The sequence below is a fragment of the Nomascus leucogenys genome, chromosome 10, assembly GCF_006542625.1.
Source record: "Nomascus leucogenys isolate Asia chromosome 10, Asia_NLE_v1, whole genome shotgun sequence".
Classification (NCBI taxonomy): domain Eukaryota; kingdom Metazoa; phylum Chordata; class Mammalia; order Primates; family Hylobatidae; genus Nomascus; species Nomascus leucogenys.
The window spans coordinates 14,657,092-14,670,178 of NC_044390.1; the positions used below are offsets into that span (position 1 = coordinate 14,657,092).

The 13,087-nt window shown below is 35.0% G+C and overlaps 1 protein-coding gene across 1 annotated transcript in view; it reads left to right on the plus strand.

Moving 5' to 3' along the window:
* EPYC (epiphycan) overlaps nt 1-13,087 on the plus strand; it is a 42,558-nt gene that overhangs the window by 22,848 nt on the left and 6,623 nt on the right. The window contains exons 3-5 of the mRNA XM_030821831.1: nt 4,918-5,092; nt 10,388-10,546; nt 11,369-11,571. Of these exons, the coding sequence (XP_030677691.1) occupies nt 4,918-5,092; nt 10,388-10,546; nt 11,369-11,571 (537 nt within the window). The remainder of the gene's footprint in view (nt 1-4,917; nt 5,093-10,387; nt 10,547-11,368; nt 11,572-13,087) is intronic.

Sequence of the window (13,087 nt, forward strand, 5' to 3'; positions counted from 1 at the left end):
AAAATGTAAGTGTTGGTGAGTTTGTGGAGAAAAGGGAACCCTTGCATACTGTTGTTGGAAATGTAAATCAGTACAATCACTATGAAAAACAGTGTGAAGATTCCTTAAAAAATTACAAATAGAACTACCATAAGATGCAGCAAGCCCACTACTGGGTATAGATTCAAAAGAAATGTATCAGTATGTTAAAGATATATCCATACTCTCAGGTTTATTGCAGCACTATTCACAAAGGCCAAGACAAGGAATCAACCTAGGTGTCCATCAATGGATGGATGGATGGATAAATACAATGTGGTATATACACACAATGGAATACTATTCAGACATAAAAAAGAATGAACTCCTGTCATTTGAGATAGCATGGATGAACTTGGAGAGTATTATGTTAGGTGAAATAAGCCAGGCATAGAAAGATAAATACCATATGATCTCAGTGTATGTGGAATCTAAAATAGTTAATTGCACAGGACAGAGTGGAATGGTGGTTACCAGAGGCTTAGGTAGTTAGGCAGAAGAGGGAAATGGGGAAATGTTGGTTGAAAGATACATAATTACAGTTAAAGAGGAGAGAAAAGTCCAGAATAGGCAAATACAGAAACAGATTAGGCAAAAGTACAACCACAAAAAGTTGGTAAGTGATTGCCTGGGGCCAGGAGGTTGGAGGGGGGAAGGAGAGAGGATGAGAAGAGAGAAGTTGGAAATGGCTGTTAATGGTTGTAGAGTTTTTTTCTTGGGTGATGAAAATGCTATAAAATTGGGTGATAGTTGCATAACTGTCAACATACTAAAAAACATTGGACTGTATACTCTAAATGGATGAACTGTATAATATATGAATTATATCTCCATAAAGCTGTTTTTAAAAGAGTCCATTCTTACTACATCTACACTAGAGGACATCCTAACTTTATATAAGTAGTCTATTGCTGTATTCCAGCTAAGAGAGGATAGTAATTTAGATAATGGTGATGATGGCAGATAGGGAGCGAAAGTAATGATATTGATAGATGTTTAGAAAACAATATTGACAAATAAAATGAAGAGTTGATCATAACTTAAGCATAATGTTTGACACAGACATTTTAGATAATTATAAAGACTGGCAAACCTTCCATCATTTACAAATTCACACATTCACCTGGTGATCCTTTTATTCATTCGTAAAGGCAGGAATCAAATCTGGTTTATTTGAATTTCTTAACAGCATTTTTTTCATAACATATATATGACATTATCATTGATTTCCTTATTAGAAACTTAGCTGTAGATTAACTAAAATTAAAATATTAAAAAAAGAGTTTTATTAATTCAAACACAATGTTGAATGGCAGAAAATGGTTTATGATCCTTATAAACAGGTATAATTAACATGTTCAACAAGAAATCTGTACTAAAAGGACTCAGTGGATAATGAAGCAATCAGGAAGAAGTGTGATTGCTGTTTCTGAACACACTAGTTTTTCATATTTTTACCCTGAAATTAAGACAAAAAAGTAGGCTTAGTGGCAGCAATATAATTATATAGATCATTTAAATGCACTTTTTGCTAAGGGGCAAATGAATTTCATCAAAATTATTGTTAACCAAATCTTATTGTCACTTAAAATGGTTCTGAGTGTTTTTATAGAGATAATCTTCTGTGGACAACAATGGTGATTATTAGAAAATAAAAGTTTTAAATCTTTTGTCATATTTTTAATAATAACATAAATATTGCTAGTAAAAGTCCCAGTTCAATCTGATACAATAAATGTAATTGGATGATTTTCTACAGAGAGTCTCTTTATTTCTCCAGGGAGCAGAAACTTAGTCTGAGACACTTCAGGGTCACTTCAACCGCTTTTACCCTGAGAATGGGTTGAGGTGATATGTTGCTTACATGGAGTCAGCGCTGTGCAGGGTGCAGAGACTGGGACAGGCCTAAGTACTTCTTCTCTTGGTAGTTATCTCTTCATACTGACATCTGCTGATCTCTCACTCAGCCTAGGTCACTGTGAGCTATCCATTTGTCATCTCTGGAATAGATATACTGTTTCGTGGACACAGAATGTACTCCCTAAGCAAAGGCTACCATGATATAAGTTATCTACAGTTCTAAGACCAGGTACACAAGAGAATAAAAATAGGTAACTTACTGCAAACCAGTCAACTCAAAGATGTACCCTGCTGGTACTAGGTTAAGAAGACACACAAGTGCAGTGGCTTTGACTGAAATCAAAGTCATACGTAGTAATGACCATTTGTATTATATTTTTAAACTTTAGGGAAAGATAATGAACAGATTTAAAAGTTAATTCAGGAAGAAGCAAGTCAGCGTAAAACAAGCAGCCAAATAAAAAAGAATAGAGGATAAAGCTGAAAGAATTTATGAATATTTGTAGAAGAGGCTCAATTATGTTTGCATCCAAGTGTTACCAATTGTAGCTTGAGAAAAAGGGCAGGGATTTTTTTCTGGTCATTTGTGTTTATGTTCAAATATGGTTTTCTGCAACATAAGCATACAAGTCTGCCACACGGAAGGCCAGGTGGTCTTGTTTCCCTGGACTATTTGTGTGTGTGTGTGTGTGTGTGTGTGTGTGTGTGCATTGCCTCATAACTTCATACCACAGTATGAAGATTGTTGAAGAGGGGGAAAAGATGCCTAAATCACTTCTATTTAATAGTGAAAATAAATGTGTCTACAAAACAAAAGTCTCTCCAGGCATAGTATTTTGAGGTTCTTCAATTTTGCTGATGTGAAAAGGCATTCCTTTTTCTTGGTTTTCAAAGTTGTATTGCATTTATGTTTTATTTGCAAGGAAGCATGAACAAAACAATTTTTGATAAACACAAAAAGCTGTTTTGCCTCATTATATTGGATGACAAGTGAGATCTTACAGCTTCACATCAAATCAGTGGAAAAACAATTATCTGTAAAAAGTATGTGCAAACATTTTTCTTACAAAGCTAAGATTCAAGGCAACGTGTCTGGAATTTGTTTCTCCCTTTAGGCTGCCTCCATTCCATGAAACATCTGTCTCAATTTCCGCTCTTCCTGGAGCCTCCTTTCGGTCTCTCTACAAATCCATTCCTTCTGAATCTGCCTCATTCTGACCTACAGATGGAAACCGTATGTCTTTCTGTTTAAGAAAATGTGCCCAAACTTCTCAGCTGGAGCTTTCTGGTCAAGCTTTATTGTATCTTCATGTATTGCTCCTAAAGTATCAAAGACAGTATAATCTGATTTTGTTTTGATTTCATGCTTTAAATAATTTAAAGTAAGTATTAGCACATTCACTGATTTGTCTCAGAAAATCTCTAAACATAGAGCTGTGAATTAGATATATTTTGGACAAGCAAAGTTTGAAAAAATTACACTTCAAGAAGTACTTGCTGATTGCCTATTATGCTTACAGCCTAGAGGTACACAGATAAAAGACATGACATACTTTACCATCCAGCAGGCTTGGATATGCAGAAAACAAATGGAACCAATGTAATACAGCACAGAAAAAGCTGAAATAGATAGACTCTATGGAAGCACAGAAGGATGCACAATTCAGAAATATAAACTGATAAAAGAAAGTTTAGTGTTCCTTAAAAAGGATAATTTTCATTTGTGATTTGCAATGCTTTTAAATCTATTAAAAGTGACATTAAATCATAAGTGTATCCTTAAAATTTTTTGGTTACTCAAACACCTAGAAAGTATCTGGTCTGAAAATATACCTGTGTTATAGATGAAAGGAATAGTTTGCACATCATTTGGTATAAAGTAATCCAGAAATAATTTATGTGTTTCTTTACTTTCTTAATGAAAGCAAATAAAGAAGGGTGGAAAAAAGCAAAAGCCCATATTGGTGTGGTTAAGGGAAACTCTGGGATTTCTGGGGATACCACAAGGACATGGGGCCACAAAAGGTGGGTCCTGGATGTTGCCATCCCAATTGCCTGGAGCAAATTTTCAGCCCAAGCTTACAAGACCGTCAGAAAAGTAGATATTTACTAAGTACCACAAAGAAATAGACATTCAGACAAGGGAAGAAATCTGAAAGAGAAGATTTCTTCTAAATCCAAACAGTATTCTTAAAAGCAATGACTCTATTACTTAAAATGTACAAGTTAGATAAGAACAAAGCAGTTATAATCTAAAATACAACATCTAAAAAATAACCTTTGAATAATTTTGTAATTTTATAACTGCCTCCTAGTGTCAAAGTTCTCAAAGAAGTCCATTTTAACATACCTAGATATCGTTACAATATTTGTTATTTTAATAATAGTGAAAACACATGAGAAATGGCATATCACAATCAAATCACAGTTTTTATGTCACTATATATTTTATTTTAGTATAAAGGATACTTTTCAGTAAAATGCCATTGGAGACAGTATAAGTCATTGGTAAGGAATAGAATATTTGAACCTAAGAAATCAAGGATTGAAAAGACAAGATAATAGTATCAATTTCTGCTCAGTTATTACCTTCAAGGGGAGTAGAATGAGAGCTGGATGGTGAAGGGGAGTTTTGAATTTTACTCTGTACACTTCTGAATTAATGTGAAGCTTTCACAACACTGATGCATTCTTATAATGCTACTTATTATTAGAAAACAATAAATGAGCTTTTTTTAAAACCTATGAAATGAACAAACATACAAGATGTTAAAGAACAAGAAGACCAAAAAAAAAAAAAAAAAAAAAAGCATTGGAAACAACTTCTAAGATTTGAGAAACAAAACTAATTAAAAACAACAACAGTTACTAGAACCATGTGTGTTTCTCCAAGGAAGCAGGATGGTCAAACTGTTGAACTTTAGAACATGAGTGTCCTCTTGTGGCAAATATGGGTACATTTTAAATTTGTGTCACTGCCACACAGAGTGACTGAGAAGTTTGCCTGAAGAAATTCTCTCTCTCTTTTTTTTTTTTCAGATTGAAATAGCCACTGTGATGCCTTCAGGGAACAGAGAGCTCCTCACTCCACCCCCACAGCCTGAGGAGGCCCAGGAAGAGGAAGAGGAGGAGGAATCCACTCCCAGGCTGATTGATGGCTCTTCCCCCCAGGAGCCTGAATTCACAGGGGTTCTGGGGCCACACACAAATGAAGGTCAGGTACATCAAAGCAGAATTACATTTGAGTCCACTTTGTTATCCTCAAAACTGCAAAGCTTCAACTCTACAGGGAAATCACATGACATGACCCAAGAAAAAAGTTTTGGAATAGGCTAGGTTTGAAGTATATTTATACATACATTTTATATTCAAATATAAAACAGTTTTAATCATTCAGCTTTGGTCTCATTAAAATGAACAAATAACCAAAGATTTGGGATGAAAATATTGTGCATCATTACTCAAAACCTGGTGGTGGAATGTATTTGTAGAACAGAGAGCATATGATGAGCAGGATAAAATCTTTGCCTCTGAGATTAGGCCATAGCAGTTCAAGGGGATAAGAGATGATGAGGATGAAGATAATGGTAATAGTAATAATATTTTGCACTAATTGAGCATATACTATCTGTGGCCCATATGCTCAGCAGTTCACATTATCTCATTGGATTATTAAAACCTCCCTGTGAGAGTGTTAATATTACTCTTCTCATTATCACCGAGAAAACTATACTTCAAAGGGGATAGTAACTTGCCAGACATCACAAAGCTGTTACATAGCGGGTTTGAAGTCAGCCTGTTCAGATTCTTGGCTGTTTATTTATTCAAAAACAGGCTTCTTCTCACTCAATCCTAAGAAGCAACAGAGAGAGGAAAATATTGCACAACATCAGACACCATGTTGCATGGCCTGCAGATGAAACCAGAGCCTTTTAGTTAATGAGAAGGAATTCTTGGTGCTACATGTAATTCTATAATATGTCTATATTTCTTGTTCGAATGTGTCACTGTCAACCTTGGGGGTATTCGAGCGGACTCACACTGGAATACTTTTATATACAGAGAGAATGGCATAGTTAGGGAGTACAGAAAAAAATAAGGAGAGTTCCCACTGCAAAGGTTGAGTGAATATACAGTGTCTCTGTATTCCAAGTTCTGTAGACACAAAACTTAGTTTTAAATAACTACTGTTCTCATGAATATTTCTGCCTAGCACAGGAAGATAGACATAGAAACAAATTTAGAGGCAATACTGTATGTATTAATCCATTTTCACACTGCTGATAAAGACATACCCAAGATTGGGTAATTTATAGAGAAAAAAGAGGTTTAATGGATTCACAGTTCCACATGGCTGGGGAGGCCTCAAAATCATGGTGAAAGGCAAAAGGCATATCTTACATGGCAGCAGGAAAGAGAGAAAGAGAGCCAAGTGAAAGGGGAAATGCCTTATAAAACCATCAGATCTCATGAGACTTATTCACTACCATAAGAACAGTATGAGGGAAGCCGCCCCCGTGATTCAGTTATCTCCCACCAGGTCTCTCACACAACATGTGGGAATTACGGGAGCTACAAGTCGAGATGTGCGTGGGGACACAGCCAAATCATGTCACTGTATTACATGTGTTATGAGAAAAGTCTGTCCAGAACACACTGGGAGACAAAAAGAGAGGGAGGAGCAATATTACCTAAGGCACAACTAAGAGCAAAGTACAGGAATCAAAACTGAGAGTTTCTTGGAGAGACAGAGGAGCCAAAACACATAGATTCAAATCCCAGCACTGTGACTTGTGGGGTTTTTATAGTCTTGAGCAAGGCATTCAATATTTTTGTGTCTTAGTTTTCTCATCTAAAAAAATGGGATAATAAATAATAGAAATTACCTTATAGAGGTGTTGTCAGGATTAAATGAATACATGTAGTTACTGGCCCATAGTAAACATAGTAAGTGTTAGTTATGAAAATTCTACTATTGATAAAGGAGTTCATGCATTTTTTTCTCTCTTAAAATTTTTCGTGTACAATACAGTATTGTTAACTATGAATAGTATGATATAGCAGACCTCTAGAACTTATTCGTCACGTATAACTGAAATTTTATACCCCTTGAACAACTCCCCATTTCCCGAGGCTCTGATAACCACCATTTTACTCTTTGCCTCTTCAACTGTTTTTAGTTAACTGTTCTTCAATAAGTAATACGAAAAGTTGCCCTTTCATCCCATGCCTTCTATATGCCAGACAGTTGAATTGTTTTATCTACATTAACTTTTTGAAGAGTCATAATACTACGTACTAGGCACTGATTACCCATTTTTAAAAATAAGAAAACTAAAACTCCAACATACTATAAAATGTGTCCAGTATCACAGAGGTGATATGTGGAATGCAACATAGACCAATAAATCCTGTCAGTGTCATTAATGAATATATTATATTCTTTCTGTGTAGTTAAATTTCTGTGTAGTAAAACACTCTATAAGTAGAAAAAGGAAGAGACACAATGAGAAGGAAATGTAAATATCCAGCATAAAGCACCCAAAATAGGAAAATTAAATATCCCCAGAACATTACTTATGTTTAAATGATTTCAGATCCTTCAAAAGTTGACCAACCTGGTATCAGTACCTATACTTTGGATCTCTCAGCTGAGCCAGAAACAACAGAGAAGCAGAGTGCCCAATCCTTTCAAAAGCTTGAGTCAAGCAATGCTTCACTAATGTCAATTTAGAAACATAACAAAAACTAAGACTTTTAAAGAAAATTTTTGTTTCTAAAGTACTTAAGGATAAAAAAGTTAAAAACTCAAACTCACATTTTAATTTTCAAAGAAGAGGCATATTCATCAAAATTCATTTAGAAATATTTAGAATATTAAGAATAAAAATACCATATTTTTACTACTAAAACAAATTTCTAAAAATAACATTCTAAAACCGTATAATGTAGCCTTAAGTGTAGAAAAACTTAGAATTAAACTGTAACTACTGCGAATATATATAAATTACCCTAAGCAATCATTTCTTAATTATCAAGGTGATATATAGAAGAATCAAATGCCTTAACTCTTAAAATTTTATGAGTAGAAAATAATAATTTATAATGATTGGAGAAATTAGCACATATTAAATATTTTACAGCTCCTGCTTAAACATTTTTTCCTGGCTTTCCATTCTTAAAATGGAAATGACTTTTGTATTTAATGATAGTAATAAGACCTTAATGGGTATATTATTAGTTCTTGATTACAAACCACAAACAGACCTTTCAACTAGGTTGATCAAATATCCTGGTTTGTCTGGGTGTGATGAGTTCCCGAAACAAGTGTCTTTCAATGTTATAAACAGGAAAGTCTCAGGTAAACTAAGACAAATTGATCACTGAGAAATTTCAGGACATTTCTTCCACCACTTTTCTCTTCTAGTTTATGTCATAGAGATTTCACTTTCTCCATTCATTTCACAGCTTACAATGCTTATTTACCTCATCCCTAGACCCCTCAAGCCTGTCAGGTAACTTCCTACTTCACAAAGAAAATGCAATTTCTCAGTCAGCAGCTCCTTGGTCTTCGTGTTTCCAGACAAATAATCTACCTACATCTATATCAATGTGCTCTTCTATCTCCCTCTCCTTCTAGCACAACAAAGACACTCTGTCCTTCCACACGTGGGATGAAAATCCTTCCATGTTCTTTGAGTTCTATTTCCTACTGTCCTCTCATGATCATTTTTATATTCAACTTCACCTCCTCTGGATCTTTTTCTCCAAATTCCTTCCACGTTAATCACCCCCTTCATCAAACAAACCCCAAGCATATTTTATTATAGATATCACTATGTCTCATCCCTTGCTCTTCACAAACCCCTCAGCATTTTCGACATTTGTGGCAACTTTTCCCTTACTTCCAACTTCTCCCTTAATGGACTGTAATCTGGCTTTCAGCTCCCTCACTTTGCAAATCTTGTAAACACTCTGATAACCACTACAATAACTAATCCAAGAACACTTTTCAGTCCTTAACTTACCTGACATCTCAGGAGGCTTAGGTTGTTGATTATTTCCTTTCCCCTAAAACTCTCTCCCCAAGTGGCCTCCATGACATTGCCCTATCCTGATTCTCCTCCTTTCCTCTGGTCGTTAATTCTCCATCTCCTATAGAAGTTTACTGTCCTCTCCATGATCACTAAACAGAAAATGAAGAAGGGGTGGAGAGGTAGGGGTGTGTGTGTGTGTGTGTGTGCGTGTGTATGTAAGACAGAAAAGAAAAATCAGTATGTCAAGATATAACTCAGCCTCAGAAACATTTTTGGCTCCATTGCCTCCTCTATCACCATTACCCTAGCCAAGTTATCATATTTTGTCTACACTATGATTCTCTTCCACTTTTTCCAGTTGCCCTGCTTCAGTCTTCCATTACACCTTCCAGCAGACTTAACTCTTACCATGCAAACTGCATCGTATGATACCTCTGCCCATCCTTATGGGAAGGAATAAAAGCTGCAGCACAGCCTACAAGGCCCCTGCATGTTATGTCCCATACATTCCAATGCTCTCTGAGTTTTAACCATATGGACTATCTTTCAGTCCCTCCAAAGTGAAGGCACATGCTGCTTCCTCTGCCTGGCATACTATTCCCTTCCTACCTGCATAGTCAATTATTCCTCTTCTGCTGATCTCAGCTCAGCTTTCACTTCAGAGATGCCTTCCATGACTTCCAGACTAGGTCAAATCCCCCTATGTTATGTTCAGATGACACTTCATGACATTTACCACATTCATAATTTTGTGTGATTAACATTCACTTCACATAGCAGATCATAAAACACAACTGCGTTCTTTGTGCTTACCACTGTTTCACCAGCTAGCATGGTGCCATTTACATAGAAAGGATTCAATAATATGTAGTGAGCAACTGAATATTAATAATATAATATATTATATTATTATTATTATATAATATATTATATTATTTATTAATAATATAAATAATAATATAAATAAAATATAATTAATTATATTATTATTTTATATATTATTATATTATTTTATATAATATATATTATAATAAATAATATAATATAAATATAATAATATAATAATATATTATTATTAATATAATAAAATATAACTATCTTTTATTTTTCTTGAAGCAAGTGTTTTCAGTGAAATGTTTCATTAGTAAACCAGACTTAATAAAAATATTACATGTGATATTTTAACTTTATGAAAAGCACAATAATGTTTAAATTTTGAATATAGAACTTCTAATAAATAGAAAAGTACTAATTTTAAATTACTTTTAAAATGTTACATTGAATATATTAATTGTTGAGACAATTTTAATTGGTATGTTTGACTTGAATATTCTATTTACAGAAAGCATTATGAGAAAATATAAAATCTACTTGGTTAGTGGGAGACTAATCTTGTTTATCAAACATTCCACATTATTTCTTAGAAATGGATTTGGTACTTACATATAATTTTATTTTCCTTTATCTTTTAGAATTTCCAACCTGTCTTCTGTGTACTTGTATAAGTACCACCGTGTACTGTGATGACCATGAACTTGATGCTATTCCTCCGCTGCCCAAGAACACCGCTTATTTCTATTCCCGCTTTAACAGAATTAAAAAGATCAACAAAAATGACTTTGCAAGCCTAAGTATGGATGACAGCATTAACAGCCTTCACCGCTTTATAGACTTCCCTAAAATTTTTACATTGTTAAATGTTAGCACTGAGAATGAAACTTGAATGCCAAAGCCTGGTTCATGAATCGATAGTTTTTTGTTATTTAAAAATTTGAGAGTTTGCTTTAATAATTATAAGAAAAACAACAAATAAACAATGGTCATTTCAAAACCACATAGGTGATGTTTTCAAATGAGCAATTTAAACTAAATATGCATGATAAATAATTATATTTTACATGCTGGAACGTTTTATCATATTATGACATTATGAGTAAAATATTATGGTCATATTTATGAGGAGTTGGCTTTTTAAAAATAAACTTCCACTAAAGCATAGTTGCTTTATGATGGATGAATGCAAGCCTAAATTCTGACTTTATAGTTGTTGCCAACTTAGAAGAATTTTGGTATGTGTCTTCATAAAGTGTTTCAATCATTTGAAGATTTCTTTCTAATGCCTGTATCTGACTATTAGAAAACACAACACTCTTTATCATTGAGGGGAACATTTTAAATGACAAAATCCAGACAAACTTTATGAAGATTATGGAGAGAAGACTAGTTATTTTAAATGTGGTGTACCAATTTCTTTGCTAAAGTTATACTCCTAAGTACACACATATGAATAGTATTTGGAGGAAATAATTTTTATAAAAAGAAAGATAATCATTTCATTAACTGTGCATTGCTAAATTTATATTTATATTTGCAAAATAAAGGAAAATTACATTTATATTTTTATGTGAGCAAAACAAGAATATTTAACTACTTCCTTTATTTTTTTCTTCTAGGTGATTTAAGAAGGATTGATCTGACATCAAATTTAATATCTGAGATTGATGAAGATGCATTCCGAAAACTGCCTCAACTTCGAGAGCTTGTCCTGCGTGACAACAAAATAAGGCAGCTCCCAGAATTGCCAATCACTTTGACATTTATTGATATTAGCAACAATAGACTTGGAAGGAAAGGGATAAAGCAAGAAGCATTTAAAGTAAGTTTTAAGTTTGATATGCAGACTTTTATCTTCCAATCTTATTTGCTGTCATTGACTAGCCTTTTTATTTGTATAGGGGAAATTTATTTATTTATTTATTTATTTATTTATTTATTTATTTATTGAGATAGGGTCTCATTCTGTCACCCAGGCTTGAGTGCAGTGGTGCCATCACGGCCCACTGCAGTTTCAACCTCCTTGGGCTCAGATGATCCTCCTGCCTCAGCCTCCCAAGTAGCTGGGACTACAAGACATGTGTCACCATGCCTGGCTAAATTTTGTATATTTTTGTAGAGACATGGTTTCACCATATTTCCCACGCTGGTCTCAAACTCCTGAGCTCCAGTGATCCTCCTGCTTCGGCCTACCAAAGTACTGGCATTATAGGTGTGAGCCACTATGGCCAACTTCTATAAGGGGATTTAATTTAGTGAGACTTTTAACTTTTGAAATAAACTTCCCAACTGCATCTATCATGCTTTTGAGAAATACCATGTTCTGGTACATTGTGAGGGTAATCAAGCACCAAGAACACAAAGCAGGGCTAGAATAAGAAGTTGGTGGCTACCTGAAGCACCATCTACAGGAGCACCTGGAAGTGGTGCAAGCCAGAGAATCTGTATTGATCAGACCCTCCACTCAGAAAGATTATCTGGTTAAAAGGATAGCTACTTGGCAGGGAATGGGCAGTGTCTTGAAGACAGAAGTCTACTAAATGACCTTATAAAGAGGATGGATTCAGTTAACCTTAGAGATTTTGTTTTCTAAGTGAAGCAAACAGGCTTGGAGCTAGAGGACTTGCTTGGAAAAACAGCATAGGCTCTGAGAACAGTAACCAACTGGCTTTCTTGCCCCCTCTTACAGCATTAAAGCAGCCCCTCTCAGTGTACACTGAACACATAATTTTAAAATACTCTTTAGAGAGACATCACATTATTCTCAGGGATGGCATAGGGGATAGTGTGGCCTCATTACCACTGGATGGTGGTGAATGCCCTGTCTCTCCGCTAGGCCTCCTGTGATACCATCAATGGTAGCTACGGGAGTTAGGACATCTCACTATAGCCAGGCAAGGGTCATAGTCTATTGTGCCCACTGTGCCTCTGTTGGCACAGGTGGCGATGAGTCACAGTTTATTCTAGGGTGTTTGGCTAGAGTAGAACAGCTGTTGTCTAAATGTTTTCTGTCTTGCTAGGCTGCCCCTTTCCTGGTACTTGGGCTACCAGGCCATTGCTGGGGAGGAACTCTTTGTTTCCATGCCTATAAAATAAAGGAAATGCTTGCTATGCCTCATCAAAATCCTCAAAATCCCACTGCAGAATGTCTTTCATAGGAAGAAGCAGCCTTGCTTAAATTGAGAAAGTCAGACTGAACAAAACATGGTTCTTCCTAGAGACTGAGAAACACATTGTATTTTCATGAAGAAATATTTGCTTGTAGCCAATTTTTCCTAAACTCATCTGAATTGTCTAGTAACTCAGAAAACTAAGCTGCCTCAACTTTACAAAACAAG